This window comes from Priapulus caudatus, unplaced genomic scaffold, assembly GCF_000485595.1.
Source record: "Priapulus caudatus unplaced genomic scaffold, Priapulus_caudatus-5.0.1 Scaffold329, whole genome shotgun sequence".
Taxonomy (NCBI): domain Eukaryota; kingdom Metazoa; phylum Priapulida; class Priapulimorpha; order Priapulimorphida; family Priapulidae; genus Priapulus; species Priapulus caudatus.
The window spans coordinates 126,312-146,131 of NW_014577390.1; the positions used below are offsets into that span (position 1 = coordinate 126,312).

Sequence of the window (19,820 nt, forward strand, 5' to 3'; positions counted from 1 at the left end):
CACCGTGGCGCTACCTATTTAAAAGCGTCCTTCTGTTGTTGTTATAGCGACTAAACATTTGTTGTTGTTTTGTGTTTAGTTTATTGTAAAACTGGTGATGCCACTACATTAAAATGAGGTAAAATATTATTGTTCGCCATAGCTTTGCCTATAGTGTACAAAAATTTATCACTGTGTGACTGGAGTACGGCATATCTGTTCATTGCACGGAACACGAATAAACCTTACTACTCAGTAGGCTACAGTAGGTAATGTCTAATGACTAAATCAGTAAATGAGTAATGTAGCCTGTAGCCGTGTAGGCTGTAGCCTGTAAGCCAGGCTGTACTACTACTACTACTACTACTACTACTACTACTACTACTACTACTACTACTAGTACTACTACTAGTCTCTAGACTAGAGCCTAGACTGGACTGTACTGTAGTGTAGTAATGACATGATTATGGTTTGGTTCAACAATCTGTCAATCGTCAATTTGATCAATTTTGAATATCTCTCGATCTCTTTCTTCTTCTGCACACCCTACGGCTACAGTTCCTTGAACTATAAAGATTATTGTTTACTTGGCTGCAACACAAATATACTTCAACTATTACTTGGTAAGCCGCCGGTAGTGGCTGTCCATATGATATACCGATTAACTACACATCCATGTCATGATCATCGACCCTCATCGACAAGTACAGCGTAGGCTAAATTAGTACATTTATGTATGCCATGAGAGTTTCTGACATAGCCATGCCATGTGACTATTCTAAGACAGTTAGTCAAACAAGTATTACAGGACTAAAGGCTAAAACTTAAAAGGCTAACTACTAGCTATAGCGCCTTCTGTTGGCAGAATCATCAGTATGTTGACAGTGGCCAATGGCAATATAGAGTAGAAGTAGAAGTTACAGGACATTGGTTACAGAAAATGAGGGCCAGGGTCCCAAACTAGTAGGAAGATTGTGCCATAAATTAAGGCCCTACCTTTGAAATATTTATAATTTAATGTTATTCATGGCTCAATACTAGCCAACCCAAGCCTAGTTTAGCACCCCGGATTAGTTTAGCACATATGCGAAAACACATTTGCGGGGTCCCAAACTATCCTTGATTCCCTAGAAACAAACTTTATGTAACGACTTTTTGTATAACAACATTTTATATGTTTCTGATCATGTAACATTGAAATTCTTAGAACTAATTATATGAATCTTATTTTATTAATATTTTACCTACATTATAAAAAACTTGGCATTCATTGTGAGCTTCTGAAGTAAATGTTATCACTTTTTATTTTGTAAAAAACATGTACAGCACCAAATGTTCAAAACTTCGTCACAACAGAAATTTTAAACAAGTTTGTATGTCGTTTTTTCCGCTCACTTGTTAGCGTAGTGGATGTTACTAAGATGTCCGCGATGCTTGGAACTCTACTATAGCCAACAACTTGTTTCAGTATAATCACTCGACAATGAGGATACTTAGCGAATGTACACATTTAGTTATGTTCTACATGTGTAGAGTTAATGCTATTCTATATCTTATTTTTATATGTAAAAATAATATATTATATTTACTCGGCGCCCAAGCAATTACAGCACAAGAGAAACAGCTCACTCACAAGAGTAACAGGTATTACCAACAGTGGCTGGTTACCCAGGCCATTTAAATTCTGCAGCTCTATAGCCTTCGCTTAGGGGTGCTGTAAAGTAGAGGCAGTGCTCAATTTTAAGGTTTTTTTTGGGTTGTCTGGAGGACAACCAAGAGAGTAGCAGATGGTTGTCCCTCAAGAGTTTTGGTTGTCCGGATATTATTTAAACATGCATGCGTGCTGCATGCGCTCTGCTCACGTGATGCTCAGTGTTGTAAAGCAAAAGGCCTAATCATGTACATTTTGTACGTATTGCAGTGACAGCAAACATGGCCATTCGCATTGTTTCACTCATTATATGAAGAGAATAAAATATTGGTAATGTGGTAAATGATGCTGGGATCAATGACGTATAATAATAGTAATTAAAAGTTGCATGAAAAATGTAAAATGAACGCGCGCATTATGAATATAAAATTTTTATAGAGGTTGGACACTGGACAACCACGGAAGCAATTTGTAGTTGCCCGAGAGAAAATCCAGTCGTCACGGATGACCGGACGACTGTTAAAATTGAGCCCTGTAGAGGTGTAATGATACACTAGGGTAATGATTCGATACGTATCTCAATACGTATATATTTCTATGGCTGAAACACACGGAGACGTTCTTAGCGTGCTCCAGACTAACCTGTACTCGACAGCTCCACTCGCATGCACACCACACACAGTGCTACATTACGTGCACAGTAATGACGTGCACCAGTCAATCGGCACACTTGATTGTTTTGTGGTAACAACTTTGGCGGCAATACAACATTTACAAGCGCAGTGTTTTCCCTGGCCCAAAAGGTCTGTGAGGTGGTCATTTTTTTGGTGTGTTTGCACATTTCTAGGTCCTAGCAAAGCGAACACTGCAGGTGCTCGCCAAGTTAAGGGGGTCCGGAGGCCCCCCCTCCCAATTTGGGGCATTCTAAGCTATTCTGAACACATTGTATGAGATTTTCATCAGTGAGGCGGTGTTTTGGACAAATTTCTGTGTGGCGGCTGGGAATTTGAGGGAGGAGGCCCGCCTCGCTCGTGTAAATGTAGGGGAAACACTGCAAGCGTGCCACATATATTTACATAGCTTTCTACCACATCTGAGGATATTTACATAATACGAGAGGGAGTTCATATAATAGAAGAAATAATTCAATTTAAAATGAATTACATGTGCTTTATAGTTTAGCGTGCCTTATTCACTGTGTAACATCCGTATCGTTTGTTTTGCGATACGGATGCTGCATATTGATTATCGTATCATGAGCCGCTGTATCGTGATTCACTGAGGTATCAGTGAAACGTTACACCACTACTGTAAAGCTAACCCTAATCCAAGCTGTAACACAACCGACGGCATTGCTCTTACTGCAATGACCAGCTGGCTGCCAACTGCTAGCATTGCTCTCACTGCAATGCCTGTCAGGCAACTGCTGACTCCAAGTGACATGTAGCCAGCTTCCATGGTGCACACTGGGGAACCAGGGAGATTCATGCCACCTATTCATGGCTTAAGATGCTCCCACCTCAGAAGATGTGACATAGAGCAAATCATAGCTATTTCATGGGTGAAACATGACGTTTGACAACTAACACCATAGAAATTCACACACGTGCACACACAACATTCCCAAATACATATATTGTACATACTCACCAGTGAATCGTACCACTGGGAGCATAGGCTGTGACCAGTGCCACCGCTACACTTAAAATGTTTGTTGTTTATTGTGCTGTGATGTGTTCTGATTGACCAACGAAATCATCGCTGGTCAGTGGCAGTGCGTCGAAATTGAGATTGCAATTTTTGTTCTGACAACAAACATTACTAGTTTACGATTTCTGTCGTACAAGAATTCGCTAAATTTGTCTATATAATATGGAATGTTATCAAGTTGATGTTATCTATCTAGCCATTGTGAACAGCTACTATATCATTTATTACATGCTGATAATTAAGGAGTCTGAGTGCATGTAGTAAGTTGGCAATGGGTATATGTCAATATTTTCAGGAGTGTGAATGTGATCTAAAAATCATGCCAAATAGTCAGATGTATTATTAATTTGTTCCACATCTAGACGAGGTATGCACATTCTCATGTGCATTTTAGCCATTGAAAAACAATGTGAGTGCTGTATATGTTACATGGTTATATTGATGTACATACTGGTGATTCATTTGCAGGTGCTGTTCTATGACTAAAGGCACAGATGAGAATGGATAGTAGTTTCTGAAGCACCGTCCACAAATCAAAGTATTTACACATGGGTTGATAAGTTCTACCATACATGATTTAGACATATCAGACCAAGGTACTTTCCTTACCAGTAGAATGCAAGTGCTACCATTAATTTGGCATTGATTTGTGTAGACAAAATGTAAGCTAGACTTTTTTTGTCTATACCTGCATTGAGTTTTTCATTGATATATCAATCTTTTTTTGTGACGTGAAAATAGGCTTCTATCTAAAAATATGGATAGTTATGGCAACAAAAGTCTTCCAGAGAAGGAATCTGTATCCACATTGGCTGAGAATGACTCTGATGAGGAAATAGTGTGAGTTGTTGTTTCCTCGTAACTGTTGACTCTCAAAAGGAACACCGAGCTATTTCTTGTTTGCGATATTTAAATAATGAAATTAATTATGGCATATTTATTCCATCTTATGGATTGTTTGAGATGCAAATTATTATGCAATATAGATGAGATAATGGTTTTCAAACAGTTTTACGAAAATATATAGTTAAAACTGCCGTAGCCAAAGTGCTGATATCCTTTTATAGTGAGTAAGCACGGCATTCTACCTGGAAATTTTTGAAGATGAGCATTTATTAATCTATTTTTTGTTTTGAATTTATGCAGAATCCCTATTGCCCCACATGTCAGCCAGGGATCATTCAATCTGCTGAAGCTAGTCAGGGAACAGATCAAGAATGAGGAGAAAATCGAAATGCGAAGCTGTGAGGATGTATTAAGGAACAAAGGTTGGCATTGTAAATTATCGACAGTGTTTGTTAGAGTACCTAAGATCTGCCGAACTATATGGATGGATCCCAAAATCATCATCTGATCTGTATCTTGAATGAAGTGGAGTTTAAATTGACTACGTCACGAATTTTCTATGGTAAAATTTGTAAAAATTTGGTTGCCATTTTTTTACATTAAAAGTAAGAACTAACGGGACTAAACGTATTGTAAAATTCTTACCTGATAAGATTGTTTCTCAACTAGTGAACAATTCAAAAAACCTGGACGATTTGATATTAGTGTTCCTGACATTAATTGCTTGCTATGGGCTATGTATGCGTCACGAGTGTATGTTCACATCGAACAATATAGTAAAATAAGAAGTATAATGCAGCAATTTAACTATAAAAAGTGAACAGAATTACATATATTTTGTGAAAAAGTGGAAATATTTTTGTTATTTTACTATTTACGGTGACATAAACACTTTAATGATGAACCCTCGCATGCAATCTAGGTGGTTATGCTCAGTGAGTCTTTCATCGTTCTCTTGTGGGGGGGCAGCTGTTTATTGTTGTGAATCTTTTGCAGCACGTTTGCTAGAGCAACTAGAGGAGGAAGAGCATCAGGCCAAGCAGTCACTGTCCCTTGACAACATCCCAGCCGCGACAGCAAGGTCGTCTCAGCTGTTCAACGTGGGGCGGTCAGCAGATAGGGTCCTGGCAGCCCCGTGTAAGCTGTTACTTCTAACCTTTCCTCACTGCTCATTGTTTCATCGCCCACTACAAGTACAGTTTAGCCTCGTTATAACGCGATGGTTGGGGGTCCATAAAATAACATCGCGAAAAAAGCGGGTTCGCACGAAATCGGGGTTATATATACGTGGCTATATATAAGAGCCAAAAAAGGGGGGGTCCAACGACTCATCGCGTTATATCCGAATTCGTGTTAAATCAGGGCGCGTAAAATTGGGGTTCCACTGTGCTAAGTACTGTGATATTCTTTGTGGTGTTTTTAGTGTATGTAAAGTTAGAATGATGCTTTTTTGTGTCAAACTCAATTGCCCATGTTCCTGTGCATCACAGTCAATCCTGTGTGTAAAGATCAGTTTAGGAAAACCACCCAAATTTCTTACATGAACAGGTGTCTGTATAGATGTGCTCGTACTGTAAAGCTCGCACTTGAGGAAAATGTCAAGGGTTTGCTAACACTGGCTTGACTGTACCTGCGTAGTTGAAAATACCAGATCTGATGATCAAAGAACTTTTAGTCGAATCTGTTTACAAGTTTGTTAACTGACCATTGTGCCTGGACTCATTGACTGGTAGCTCTAGTTATTCATTGTGATTATGGTGTTCTAAACATGCCACTATGTCGATATTAATTTTGGTGCATGTGTGAATCACATTGTGTAGCAATAATAAAAAGAAAAGGGTGTGGTTATCTTACTCAAGCAGATAGGTCAATTAATCCATGTAACAATTAACCCACGCACAGGCACGGAATTCGTTTACCCATGAGTTAATTAATCGGTTTGTTAAATTGCACATTTCGCCCACGCGCAGGCACGGAATTTGTTTAATACGGAAATACCTGTTATTTAAGTAATCGGTTTATTATTGTTTCAGCTGTGCATGGTCAGATGAGCCGGGCCTCAAAGACCCGGCTGCGGGGAACTCCGGACCTCTACTCATCTGGCTTTGAGGATGACAGCAGTGACCCTGGTGGCCTGCTTCCACGCAAGTCCAACTCGCTGGAGGTGGTTCCTGGGCAGACGACGGCCGAGATGGAGAGTGTGAGTACGCAGCAGCCGGCGGGAGAGAGTATCCCCACCTGTGTAGCGAGGGAGGAGGGTGGTGGCGGGTGGGGTGCGAACGAGGGAGGAGGCGTAAGTGGGCGGGGGGCACATCAGAATGCCGGCGAGCGGCCGAGTAGCAGTGAGGAGATGCAGCTGTCCGTGCGTCGCAAGCTTCCCAGCCTTACCACCGGCAGCTCTTCTTCCGCCGACAACTTCCAACTTGCTTCGCAAACGTCTGCCAAGCTCGTTAAATCCCGCAGTAAAGCCGGCAGCCGTGCTGCTGCGGGAAAGTTTGAGCCCGTCGCGGAGCCTCGCTTTGGTGGCGCCATCGAGGGGGCGGACGTGACGGGCGATAGCAACGACGACGCAGCCGCGACGGCAAACAGCATCCTCTCCGTTTTCGTCGCAGACACGCTGAGAGAGAGGGCGCCGGCGGAGATGGGCGTTGTCCTGGCGACCCCGCCTGACGTACGTGCTGAGCTGCAAGGGGGCGCAAGCAGGCGCGGCGCAGAAACGGCCGTCGTTGGAGACGCTAGCATAGCACAACATTCTGAGCGGATAACGGCTAGCCTGTCGCCACTAGAGAACTGGTCAGCTGAGGTGAATTTGGGCTATACCGTCCTGTCAGACATGAGCTGGTTAGATGAACAGCCACCCGCGCAACCTGCTAAAGCTAAAAAGCCGAGAAAGCAGCGATCACTCGTCTCTAGTTTGTACAAAAACAAGGATGTCACAGCAGCAGTAAAATCAGATGATGAGCAAAAGTCTGTGAAAACTGAAGAAAAGATCACGCCGTTAACAGCAGCAACGTCTAGTCAGGGTTCTATAACAACAGAGGTGTTGGAAAGTTTATCAAATGATAAGATTACGTCACTATTCATGACAGAAAGCTGTGCCAGCCTAGTAAATCAGTCTAGTACTTCTGCTTTGGTCTCCTCAAGAAGGGAGCCTTCGAAAGAGGAGCCGGCAAGACAGATATCAAGTTTGCCTGAATCCATTTCTAAAGCATCGACATCTTCTAAGGAAGGAAGTCAGGCGTTGCTGAGTTGTCTCAGTAAGACCAGTCATGGTAGTAGGAAGAGTCTGTCAAAAGTCACGTTTGACGACCGCGTAAAAAGTTTCACCTACACGACGCCATCGACTCTGCTAGGTAGGTTCATGCAAGAAAATCCAGCAGACATGGCGAAACACATTACATCTAGCTTTACCTATACACCACCCTCACAGCTAAATATGGGTAACAGTGACTCTATAACTAGCTATACACCACCCTCACAGCTAAATATGGGTAACAGTGACTCTATAACTAGCTATACACCACCCTCACAGCTAGACATGGGTCGAAGAGACTCTTTGATGCATACCAAGAATTATTGTTATAAACAGCAAAACGAATCACCATCACAACAAAGGAATAATTTGACATCGGGATCAATCAAACCAAACAAGCCCGGGGTTACTCAGAATGTCCCACACACATCTAGTCCGAGTTCTCCGTCAAAATCACTGCCAAAATGCAAGGACTCGGTCAACTCTAACAGCAGCAATAAATGTGACTCGCGAGTAGATGAGAGAGAAGAGAGAGTAGAGAAGCCATCTAGACTGCCTCCATCGTCTGCACCGTTCTCTGCCTCCTCTGTGACAACGGAAGATGAATGGGAGGACAACCCCATCTATCAGCTGGGCAGTGCCTCGCAGTACTCCTCAATCCTAGATACATCCGAGAGTGACTATTCCCCTTCCTCCTACGTCTACGACAGCGGCGTCTCCACCTCCTCCATGCCCTCCTCGCACGAGCGCATCTGGTTCTACGACCAGTACCGCGCTTCGTCCGACGGCACGTACCCCGGCTCACGCGTCTTCGCGAGCTCGTCAGCGATGTGCGGAGATGCGGCGACCGCGCCGCGTGCCTACAGCCGCTTCATGCAGCGGCCGGACTCACTGCAGGCCTGCAGCAGCGCGTGCGGGGGCGTGGCACCGCAGAGCACGGAGTCTGTGACGATAGCTGGTCTCGGGCTGATGACTCGCGACAGCCGTCACCTCGTCACCCCGCTGCACGCGTCCTGCTTCGATGACGATGACGATGCGTCGATTGAGGATCGGCAATCGCATGGCGCCACAGACTTAGAGGAATCGCTCGTGGACACGGGTGCTCTCTCCCTCTCCAGTCTCTCAGTACCCAGTAGCATCACTGCCAGCCCGAGAGGTGACGGAAACCCGGAATCGAGCGCGAGAGACGGTCAGGGGTATAGTGAGTCTGCTGACCTAAGTCCGAGTGCTGGCCAGAGCGGGTGCCCGGCACCCAACCCGAGCGATGTTCCACAGAGCTCTAGTTCGCAGATGAGCGCGTGGTCGTTCGGCAGCATATGCGAGCGCTACCGACAAGACGCTGCCGCCGCGGCACACTATGATCGCGGCGCGCTGTCCCTCACAAGTCTCACAGTCCCCAGCAATCTGACCATGGAGGGCGACAGCGACACTAAGTGGACGACGAGCGGGGCTGCTGCCGGTTACCATGGCGACGTGCCTAGCATGACTTCGAGTGAGGGGGCGATGGCGGATGTCAGCACCAACAATGGAGATCTGTCGGACGATGACACCTCCTCCCTGTCACTCGATTTTGATGCAGGGTCCGACGAGTGTGACGTGCAGGCGGCCGAAGACAACAGACCGGCGACACCGACGCCACCTGTCCGTGTGGGCGACGGGGCAGTGCGCGACAAGCGCCTCCTGGTGGAGGACTGGCTCACACGTGTTTTCGGATCGCTGTGCAGTCGCCGACCCCGCTCTGCGGAGCCAGAGGACGGGCAACCGGTCGCCGCACGCGACGCACAAAAGCGACAGGTAGCGCTCTCTAGAGAGGACGAAGCAGTGGTGCGGCGAGTTGTGCGGTTGGTTCTGGAGCAGTATGGACAGGGGACCGTCATGCCATGGCTGCAACCGCACGACGTCGTCGCGGACGTGATTGAAACCTCTGTTGGTAAGGGCGAGATCTGCTGCCGGTGTGCTGACTGTGACCCCGCCGGAGGCAGCGGCGCACCCTGCTACCTGTCCGCCATCTTCTTCCCAACGCTGGCCGCGGTGCATGGTGCGCTGGCGCCACCTGTGAAGAAGCCAGAGAAACTTCCGAGATGCAGCGCACCATCGAAGGTTTCCGTCGAGAGTTTTCACGAGCCGTCGGACCTGCTACGCAAGAAGCAGAAGGCGAAAATAGAGGGCAGCACACGAGGCGAGAGCACGACGGGGAAGGCGACGAGGCCTTCACCTCCTCCAGTGGCAGCGGCAGCTTCTTCCCCGTGCACCTCCTCTAGAGAGAATCCTGTCCCTGTCACTCCTGATGTTCCCCAGGTATGCTGCCTCTGTTGTCTTCCTTCTTCCTTTCCTGTTTGTGGTTTACTGTTATGTATGTGTTATGTATGTTCGCATGTATGTGTTGTATGTATGTGTGTGTGTGTATATAGATGCTCTCAGCACCGTTGGAGGAACTGTAAGGCAAGCGTGCATACACGCAAGTGACCGCATTGTGCTTCTAATCATAAATTGTATTCCAAGATTAAAAGTCAGATTTTTTAATAATTAACTGATTATAATATTAATTAGTTAATTATTACATATCTGCACAATCAGTTGATTGAAAAAATATGAGTGGTACAAAGACTATATCAGTAGTGATGCATTTTTGTTAATACTGTTCAGATATTTAGATTTATCGTACAGAATTATTTTAAAATTTTAAAGAATTTATAAAAAAAAGTTTATTATTACTGGCCTTCCATTTCCTCTAGCGTTCTCTCTTCTCTTCATGTCTATTGCCCACGTGAGCCATTCGTTTCCATCCGATGTCCTGTCACTGCATCATTATCTGTGCTCACCTGAGTAGTTTCACCTGGCAATATTAGGTAATTACCCACACACCTGTGTAGGTTACTGGGTGGGGGAGATGATGGGATGATGATCAATGATTAATTTGCGTTGCTCAGCGGTCGTGAACAGTGAGTGCTTAACGCATGGCCGATTCTCGTAGACGTGTACGCAAACGTGGCGCAGTCGCAAGCAGCACGTGTACGTACACGCCGCTAGTGGGCGTTACGTCCTTCGTACCCGTTTATAATGCCACTATGAACTACAGCGTCGAACCACGGTGACAGGTGCACACGTAGTTAGCACTTATATTGCATATAGAGTGTGGTTCTAACAACGATAAACGTGAGTCATGACACTGGATGCTACAATAGCTGTGGTAATGAAGATCGTAGCTATATAGTTATGGGCTGTATCAATTGAACCGGACAGCTATGTGCGTATAGCTGTATAGTATAGTGTTAGTGTCACTCAAGGGGTCGTTGTCGTAACAGGTACTACCGATATGTACCCGAGGTAGTTTTAGGTTGTTTAGTATTATGTTTATATTTTTATATGAGGTATGTTTAGGGTTAGGGTTAGGGTTAAGGTTAGGGTTAGGGTACACTTCTGTAGTACAAGTCTGGTACACTTTGTGTATACATATATGTACCTCGGGTACATATCTGTAGTACCTGTTACGACAACGACCCCTTGAGCGTTAGTGTCGCGTGTTTATGTATAGGTTCTACATGGGTAGTGAGGGCAACGGATGAGGCATGATTCTCATCTCTGCTGTGCTAATCTTACAGCTGTTGAAGAATCTACACGTGCACCATGCCACAGTGAACACGCCGGGTGGCGAGTCTACTGCTAGAACATCACCACCACTAAACCGTGACGATGAAGTCGCCCAGCTGAAGGTATGTTATCTCAAGTTGCTGAAAAACACTTAGAATGTGCTTGTAGGATTTTAAAATGCCATATCCATGTCTAGAAAGGCTGGAAACATTTGCTATTACATTGTTTGATCCTACAAAGTTCTTGACATTTTTAATTTGTTTCCTAATCATTGGTTGGGTGATAAATATATATCTCATGGTTATGGAATATGGTCCCATTTAATTCGTGGGAAACAGGAAGCCCTGGACAAAATTTTCTCTATGTGTACAGAGCCTGTATCTTGGTAAAGGCTGGCTGCAGGCACACTGTATGTGTAACACACTCTTATATCTAGTGTATGTGCCCTGTTGGCAGCAATGTTCGTGTCTAAATGTGTCTTCTTGGGTATAAATGTTGGGAAGATTCACTGGGATACTTTAGGTTAGGTGTTTGATTAGGTAAGGGTTAGGTCAGAGTTAGGATCTGGTTAGAGTTCGTTAGTGTTAGATTTTGGGGTGCACTCCAATGTTACCTTGGGAGGCAGACTCTTTGAGCATGAGAGGCAGTAGCTTAAAGGTTAGAGTGCTGTATATTGCCATGTGACGTCTGGTATTTAATCTTACAGGAATCATTACAAAACATGGTTTCCGTGCTGAGTGACAGTGAGCGCCGCCTAGCGGAGGAACAGAACATTAAGGAGAAGGTCATGGCTGAGGTCAAACGACTTAGCCAGCAGAATGCTATGCTAAGAGAGCAGGCACGTGCCAGCAGTGGTTCCGACAGTGGTGCCCCAGCATTCAATTCGAAGGTAAACTTTACTACTAAACGTCCAACAGTATTGCCAGCATTGTTTTCAAGCATTACATACACCAGTACATTGGGGAACATCAGGTAAATTATAATGGGTTCAGGGGATGATAGCCCACACTATTGTACGTGGAAAATCCACGACCGATACACATGTATTATTGAATGGTGTATCCATGTACGGGCCTTAGAATTACTGATTGACTACTGTGCTGACAGGTTTACACTTGCATTGGATTAGGCAGGTGTCAGGTGAGGGGGCAGTCTTGTCGTACACGTGATTAGGCTGAATTATTGATGCTCACCATCGTAACCCCAGCGTTTTATGAAAGAGTCATAGCGGGGCAGCTGTTGTACTCTAGCTGCTGGTTCGCTTATTACGTACTGAGCCTACACCAACCATAGATGGAGTGTCTCTGTCCAAACCCAACTCCTTTCATCAATAGTCGTGAGGAGAATGAATGATGACTGTATGATCATGTTTCATCATACTTCATCTAAGAGGGAAGGTGGAATGTTTAAATATTATAAGACTTCTCTGGTGCATAAAGTCAACATGGACGGATACCTGGTAACATTTCTGCTGTGACTTGAGATAGTTAACGGCCTCTCTCTCTCTCTCTCTCTCTCTCTCTCTCTCTCTCTCTCTCTCTCTCTCTCTCTCGCTCTCCCTCTCTCTCTCTCGCGCGCGCTTTCTTTCTCTCTCTCTCTCTCTCTCTTCCTCTCTCCTTCTCTCTTGCTCCCTCCCTCCCTCCTTTCCTCACTTTCTCTCTCTCTCTTATTCTTGTTCTCTTCAACAATTAATGTGTTGAATATACGAGGAAATGTTTCTCTCTTTTCTTTTCTCCCCTCCCCCTCAATGATATCTACGTCTTCTTACAACTGGTTAATATTTTTGTATGATCTGTGACATTGAAACCCTACCACCAATCCCGTTGTCTGCTGATGACGTAATTTTGTGATGACCTTGACTTCTATGCTTTGCCATGCTGCACTCCATACGTCTCGCTCGCTCATTTTCCGATTCCGTGTTGTGCTTGTTCTTTCATGGATTCAACGTTGCCCTTGTTCACCTATGGATTCCGTGTTGCCCTTGTTCTCCCATGGATTCCGTGTTGCCATTGTTCACCTATGGATTCCGTGTTGCCATTGTTCACCCATGGATTCCGTGTTGCCCTTGTTCACCCATGGATTCCGTGTTGCCCTTTGTAACGACTGGCATTCCTCATGGATTTCGTTCACCCGTGGATTCCATATTGCCCTTGTTCATGCATGGATCTGTACTATCATCTCTCCTGTCACACATGGCTACCCACCCTGCTGCAGCCAACACAGGTGCTGGGCATGGAGGCGAGGTTGACAAGGGCAGTGCAGGAGCTAGAGCAAGAGAGGAGCCAAACAGCTGAGGTCATTACTGAACTAGAGACGAAGTACGCTCATCAGCTGTCAAAGCTACAGGTAAGCACATGCGTTGCTGTTAAGTGATGTGTGGTTTTACAGCTAGTGTGTGGTTTTAATCATTCTACTGTTTCTATAGCTAATAAAATGAGGGAGTGTAGAGTGTTTTCTATTAAAGTGCCTGGTAAAAATAATGCGCTTCAAAGGTAGATCATATGAATAGTCATGGTATATATCTCTGTTGTTGAACCATGTGTGTGAGACTAGCATGGGCTCTCTGTTGTTGAACTGTGAGTGTGAGACTAGCATGGGCTCTCTGTCGTTGAACTGTGAGTGTGAGATTAGCATGGGCCTCCTCTGTGTTAAACTGGGAGTGTAGGACTAGCATGCGGTCTGCTGTTGTGTGAACTTATGCTGTGTGAGGACTAGCATGGGCTCTTTGTCGTTGAACTGTGAGCGTGAGATTAGCATGGTATCTCTGTTGTTAAACTGTGAGTGTGAGACTATAGCATGGGCTCTCTGTTGTTAAACTGTGAGTGTGAGACTATAGCATGGGCTCTCTGTTGTTAAACTGTGAGTGTGTAACTAGCATGTAATCTCTGTTGTTGAACTGTGAGTGTGTAACTAGCATGTAATCTCTGTTGTTGAACTGTGAGTGTTGTACTAGCATGTAATCTCTGTTGTTGAACTGTGAGTGTGTAACTGCATGTATCTCTGTTGTTAAACTGGTTAGTGCCGTGTGAGCTAGCTATGGTAATCTCTGTGTTGGAGACTGTGAGTGTGTAACTAGCATATAATTCCTCTGTTGTTGAACTGTGAGTGTGTGACTAGCATGTAATCTCTGTTGTTGAACTGTGAGTGTGTAACTAGCATGTAATCTCTGTTGTTGAACTGTGAGTGTGTAACTAGCATGTAATCTCTGTTGTTGATAGGTAGCAGAGAAGGATGCTCTTCGGCGACTTATTAGAGAGACAGAGCGTAACAAGGCACAGGAAGACTGCATTGCCGCACTTCGTGATCACATCCACAAGATGCTCGCTGACGTCGCCACGACAACGACCACCGACCGGAGGCAGCGACAACGCTGGATAGATACAGTCCGACCCGGCACAAAGGTTCGACGGTCAATCGCCGTGGTTACGGCAAAATCTCGACGTTTTCCCAGTTGGCATACCTCGTTGTTGTGTGAAACACAGTGGTTATATCCGACCCTTGGTGGAGCCCTGTTTTGTTGATGCATCACCATGGTTACCATGGTGACTTGTGGCTTTGTTGGTCTGCCTATGTTTGTTCTGACCATGGTTACCATAATTGCCTGTGGTTTTGTTGGTCTGCCCACATTCGTCCTCATGCATCGCTATGGTTACCGTGAAAGTGTGTCATTTTGCTGATCTGCCCTTACTTGTCAGTTGTCTCGTAGTTTGGCTCGCAAGTTGTGCGTTTACACAATTGTTATCCCCAATTTTGTGTTGAAGCCACTATGCATCAATAAATGTTATACAAATATTTTGGGCATTACTCTACATATTATTATATGGCTGTGGGAATTACAGCAATGTAATTGGTACAAGTCATTGCGGTGACATTAAATTAAAATGAATTTTTTCAGCTGAAATGCAATGTTGCCCACTGAGGAATGCTGCCAACTAGCATCTACATTGCTCTTACATTAAACGGTCACTACATTGTTAGGGAATTTTGTGTTTACTAATGCTAATACTTTGCAATTAATGCGATACTTTGGGAAATGAGACAGCCTACTGAGGTATTACATTGATTTATATATTTATATTTAATATTCAGTCAACTCTCCCAATACAGACCACCCTCGGGACTGCCCATTTAGTTCGGTTTTCAGTGAAATTTGGATTATAAGGCTTGCATCTTACATGTGTCAGATGTGTTGTGACTTCCGGTTTAGTCTGAGATTAGGTTTTGAAGGAGGTTAGGTTTGAGTGAATTCGGAATTTGGAGAGCTGACAGTACAGGTAATGTCTTGTTGCTTGGGCAGCATGTTTTGTGACAGGCAATAATATATATATATATATATATATATATACATTACATTACATTAAAACATCTGGGCATCATGTCGTCTCAGGGTTCACAGGAGATTCAGCAGATCCTGCGTGCGGTGCAGCAGGAGGAAGGTGTTCATCCGTCGCAACCCGAGGAGGTCGTGCGCTGTCTGTGGTACCGGCGCAAGGAGGTAGCCGCTCAGCTCTCCTTGCTGCAGCACTACCTTGCAGAGATCGGCCTCAACACCAGCAAGCTACCAGACGAGCTGAAGGTTTGTAGCCGCGCAACCAGGGCAGCGCTGCCAACACCACATCCTTAGTCCTCGGTTATCTGCAAAGATAGAAATAACATTCATGCAGATACATGTACATAAATAATATCATGTAGTCCTCAGTGGGTAGGGTTAGACAATAGTTGTCGGGAGTGTGGTTGTGGGGATAGACTCTTGGTATGTAAGCAACAGCGCTAGTTATTCTTTGGGTAGTGTGTAATTGAGGGCATCGGTGGCTACGTGTATGTGGTAAGATTGTGGTATTTGTAAATTGCATCGCTAGTGAGTCATCAGGCATGCTGGTATTTGTAAATGACATCGCTAGTGAGTTGTCAGGCATACTGTTGTTAACCACTGCAAATCTGACTGACGGTAAATGTGTGGTTAATAAATGATCTGCATAAAGCATCCCTAAAAAGAGCTTTGTAGTCTTGAACGAACACACACACACACACACTCGCACGCATTCACGCACGCACGCATGCACGCATGCATGCACACGTATATGTATGTATATATATTTATTATTATTATATATATATATATATATATATATCAATAGCTAATAAACACCTAGCGTGTACAATGGAAAAACGGGAAAATAGTGCTATTTTACGGCAATATTATTCTACTTTGCTTGCGAGTGTAGAATAATTTTATGGTATTGCATTAAGCAGAATTTTTTTCTTTCTAAAACAAGACCAACCACTTGTCAATACGATACTTGTAGGCTGAGATATAGGCTCGTAAACTTCCTCTCCCACAGGCCTCACGGCGCCTCGCATCCACAATATTCACTATCCTTCTCGCCGTTTGCGGGTTGTGAAAGTCGCTTCATGAGAGTTCGGGTTTTTCCGCGATAACTTTATGAATGAACGGCGTTTCGGTTATCATCGGTGACTTTCGGGGACATCGCCTACATGCCCTTATCTCCCATTATCTTTCCTAGCACGGCTAATGCCCGTCATGATGGAGCCGGCAATGTTTTCTAAATTAAGTCTCTACAACGCAGCTCAGTTAATATATGGTGTAGTAAGAGTACCAAATTTGGGCATGAATAGCTAGACCCGCAAAAGGCGAGAAGGATAGTGAATATTGTGGATGCGAGGCGGCGTTAGGCCTGTGGGAGGCATGATTACGCTCCAATATCTCGGCCTAGGAGTATCTTAGAGACAAGCGGTTGGTCTTATTTTAGAGAGAACCGCATACAAAGTAGAATAATATTGCCGTGAAATAGCACTATTTTCCCGTTTTCCCGTTGTACACTCTAGGTATTTATTAGCTCTTGATATATATATATATATATATACACTATATTGTAATAAGTAAATGTTTTTGCAGGTGGATTCATTGTATGTAAGTGAGGGCAATGACTTCTCTTCTGAGTTACTCTAACACGTAGTTTTTCTCTCGTTTCTCTGCAGAGGTTGCTGAGTGAGAAGATGGATATGGAGCAGCAGATAAAGAACCAGGCTTGGGAGATACACAACCGCATCCGTGACCGGCAGGTCATGGAGAACACGCTCAAGGAGTAAGTGTCACGTGAGAGCAGGGTCATCACTGCTGTCTAGTATACCATGCAATCTGTTGTGTGGAGGCATCCACAATCACACGTGCTGTTTTGATTAATTTGTTCTGATTAATTATTTATGCGCTTTTTAACATGTTGTTAATTACGGGGTCTATGCTCTACAAATGTTTATGCTATCACAGTTTGTGCAAACAATCGACCTACTCGCATGAGTGAGATAACCACTCGCCTTTGGATATTGTTGCTTGGTCGATTGAGCTAGACCAGTTTGTTTTTCACATGTGCGCGCCAATTTGCTGTGTTTTCTGCACTCCGGTTATCAAGAATATTCTTTTAAAACATGCCTGTCACAGCAGTGATTAGCTAGCCGTATCTGTCATTCACTTCGATAGATCAATCGATAAAGCTGCGCACTTTCGTCTAATGATAGCAGCAGCGTGGCGGTTGTCACGGCTTGCTTGCTGAGAGATGCTGCTGGCTCACATTTGCTTCTTGTTTGCTGTCTTCCAGGAGACTCGCCTCGTTAACGAGTAAGAAGAATAAGCTGGAGGCACATGTGAAGACCGTGGCGGGCCAGGCTGCGCAACTGGATGCTGAGAACAAGGCGCTGAAGCTGAATGCCACGTCAGCATCCAGCAAGGCTGACGGTGAGCAGTAATGTCGAAACAGCTTAAAAAAAAAAAAATTTGTATATAATTAAATCATAATGATGCGTGCAAACCTAGTCGTAAACATGTGCTAAACTCATGAGACGTGCTTAACGGATACGTGAAATATAGATATGTGCTGGGCAAATAGGCAATCATTAGAACAAATACAAGCTAGGTGCAGAGCACATTGATGCAAAAATTATACAAGCTGTATAAAAGACCAGTTACATAATATGGCAGTATCTGTGTTTGTGCGCGTGCGTGCATGAGTAAGTGTGCGTGTTTGCATCTGCGTGTACTGCGTGTGCGTGCGCGTGTGTGCGTGCACACACCATCCATCACTGTTCACAGCCATACATTGCTTACATCTTCAGCAGCAGTGTTTTAGTGCGCATGGCATGTTGTAGGTGGCGCTAGCAGCCTGCGGGCAGAGATAGAGACCATGCAGGAGCGTCTGCTAGTGGAGGTGTGCAAGCGGCAGCAGCTTGAGGCAGAGCTTCAACTCATCACCAACAAACCTCAGGTGAGTGAGAGAGCAACAATACAATACAGTATATGTGACTGGTTATAGCCAAATGAGTCACTTGGGGTGATTTTTTAATTTCCAGATAACCATATGGTGATATTCTGCATCTAAAATTCTGGTCAAACATTTTTGAGAATCGGATAAGAAATAAAAAAGTTTAATTAATTATAAGTATATTAAGTGATAAATCATATTTAAAGTTATTTAATTAACCCTTGAAAAATCAGAAGAGTGAGAAAATCGAGTCTAAAATATGGCCAACTTCATATATATATATTGATATATTTGATACAAACTAGCAAAATTATATCTTTTAAAGATATTATATGTATATTTCACCCAGATATTCTGATAGAAAACATTCTATCTATTGCAGTTAAATCTCCTGCATCTAATCACAAAAACAAAAATTTAATGCCTATATTATATAGTTAAAACCACGCATAGCATAAAATCTGTATGTGCGACTTCCGACTCATTTGGCTATAACGGGCCACATATATATAACCAAGCCCCGTGCAATATTGTTGCTTGGTCAATCAAGTTGGACCAGTGTAATCATTTTTCGCGCATACACCTTAACTTTTGTGAAGTCTTGGTGGCACTTCCCTGGCATGCATTCTTTTACAATGTTCTTGTTACAACATTGATTAGTTAGAGCTGCCTGTCAAGCAGATTCTGCAAGCCAATTCTGCTTTCCTCCACTGTTCGTGGCACATCTGAGTAACAATAATGGTAGGGCAACTGTGGACATGTAACAAGTGCTACAGTTCCAAGGCAGTGGCATAAGGCAGTGCTACTGCAATAAATGAATTTCTCACTGTATGAATATGTACCCACAGAAACAGTACTGTATGAACCCACAGAAATGTGAACTCCGTGCCATATTGTATCCTTACCATCGTGATATTAATGTATATGTGTTGCCTGCATGTAGGATAACAACTTAAGCCACATTGCCAATTGCACGGGGACAGTCGATGATGCTGGGACTGCAAAACGTCTGCTACATGAGAGAGAAGTAGAGCTGAAGTCTCTGCAGGATGTTGTTAGGTTGGTATCATGCATGGTAGAAGGAAGTGTGATAGCGGTCAGCAGATGAAGTAGACCTGAAGTCTCTGCAGGATGTTGTTAGGTTAGTATCATGCTTGGTAGAAGGAAGTGTGATAGCGGTCAGCAGATGAAATAGAGCTGAAGTCCCTGCAGGACGTTGTTAGGTTAGTATCATGCATGGTAGAAGGAAGTGTGATAGAGCAGCCGTTAGCAGATGAAGTAGAGCTGAAGTCTCTGTAGGATGCTTTTACGTTAGTGTAGGGCATTGTAGAGGGAATCGTCTAACTGCAGCACATTTATCTCTCTCTCTCCCTCTCTCTCTCACTCTCTGCCTCTCTGTCGTACCTGCATGTGTCTGGCGTTTACAGGCATTTACTATAGCCTGTTACAGGGTGCGAAATTAACGGGAGTCGGGAGTCAAATACTACCTGTTTTACTGTCGGACTCCCTGGTT

The 19,820-nt window shown here is 44.2% G+C and overlaps 1 protein-coding gene across 4 annotated transcripts in view; it reads left to right on the plus strand.

The window, feature by feature from the left end:
- The window catches only part of LOC106809109 (ELKS/Rab6-interacting/CAST family member 1-like), a 24,063-nt gene continuing 4,243 nt past the window's right edge, over positions 1–19,820 (plus strand). Inside the window, exons 1-15 of one of the 4 annotated variants that reach the window (XM_014812070.1) lie at positions 1–118; positions 3,809–3,936; positions 4,082–4,180; positions 4,487–4,608; positions 5,183–5,323; positions 6,220–6,386; positions 11,042–11,152; positions 11,737–11,919; positions 13,245–13,376; positions 14,249–14,431; positions 15,418–15,606; positions 17,031–17,137; positions 17,648–17,784; positions 18,195–18,310; positions 19,251–19,366. In XM_014812070.1, the coding sequence (XP_014667556.1) occupies positions 4,098–4,180; positions 4,487–4,608; positions 5,183–5,323; positions 6,220–6,386; positions 11,042–11,152; positions 11,737–11,919; positions 13,245–13,376; positions 14,249–14,431; positions 15,418–15,606; positions 17,031–17,137; positions 17,648–17,784; positions 18,195–18,310; positions 19,251–19,366 (1,787 nt within the window). In that variant the 5' untranslated portion in view covers positions 1–118; positions 3,809–3,936; positions 4,082–4,097. The remainder of the gene's footprint in view (positions 119–3,808; positions 3,937–4,081; positions 4,181–4,486; positions 4,609–5,182; positions 5,324–6,219; positions 6,387–11,041; positions 11,153–11,736; positions 11,920–13,244; positions 13,377–14,248; positions 14,432–15,417; positions 15,607–17,030; positions 17,138–17,647; positions 17,785–18,194; positions 18,311–19,250; positions 19,367–19,820) is intronic. The other 3 variants (XM_014812068.1, XM_014812069.1, XM_014812071.1) reach the window with 3 other exon arrangements.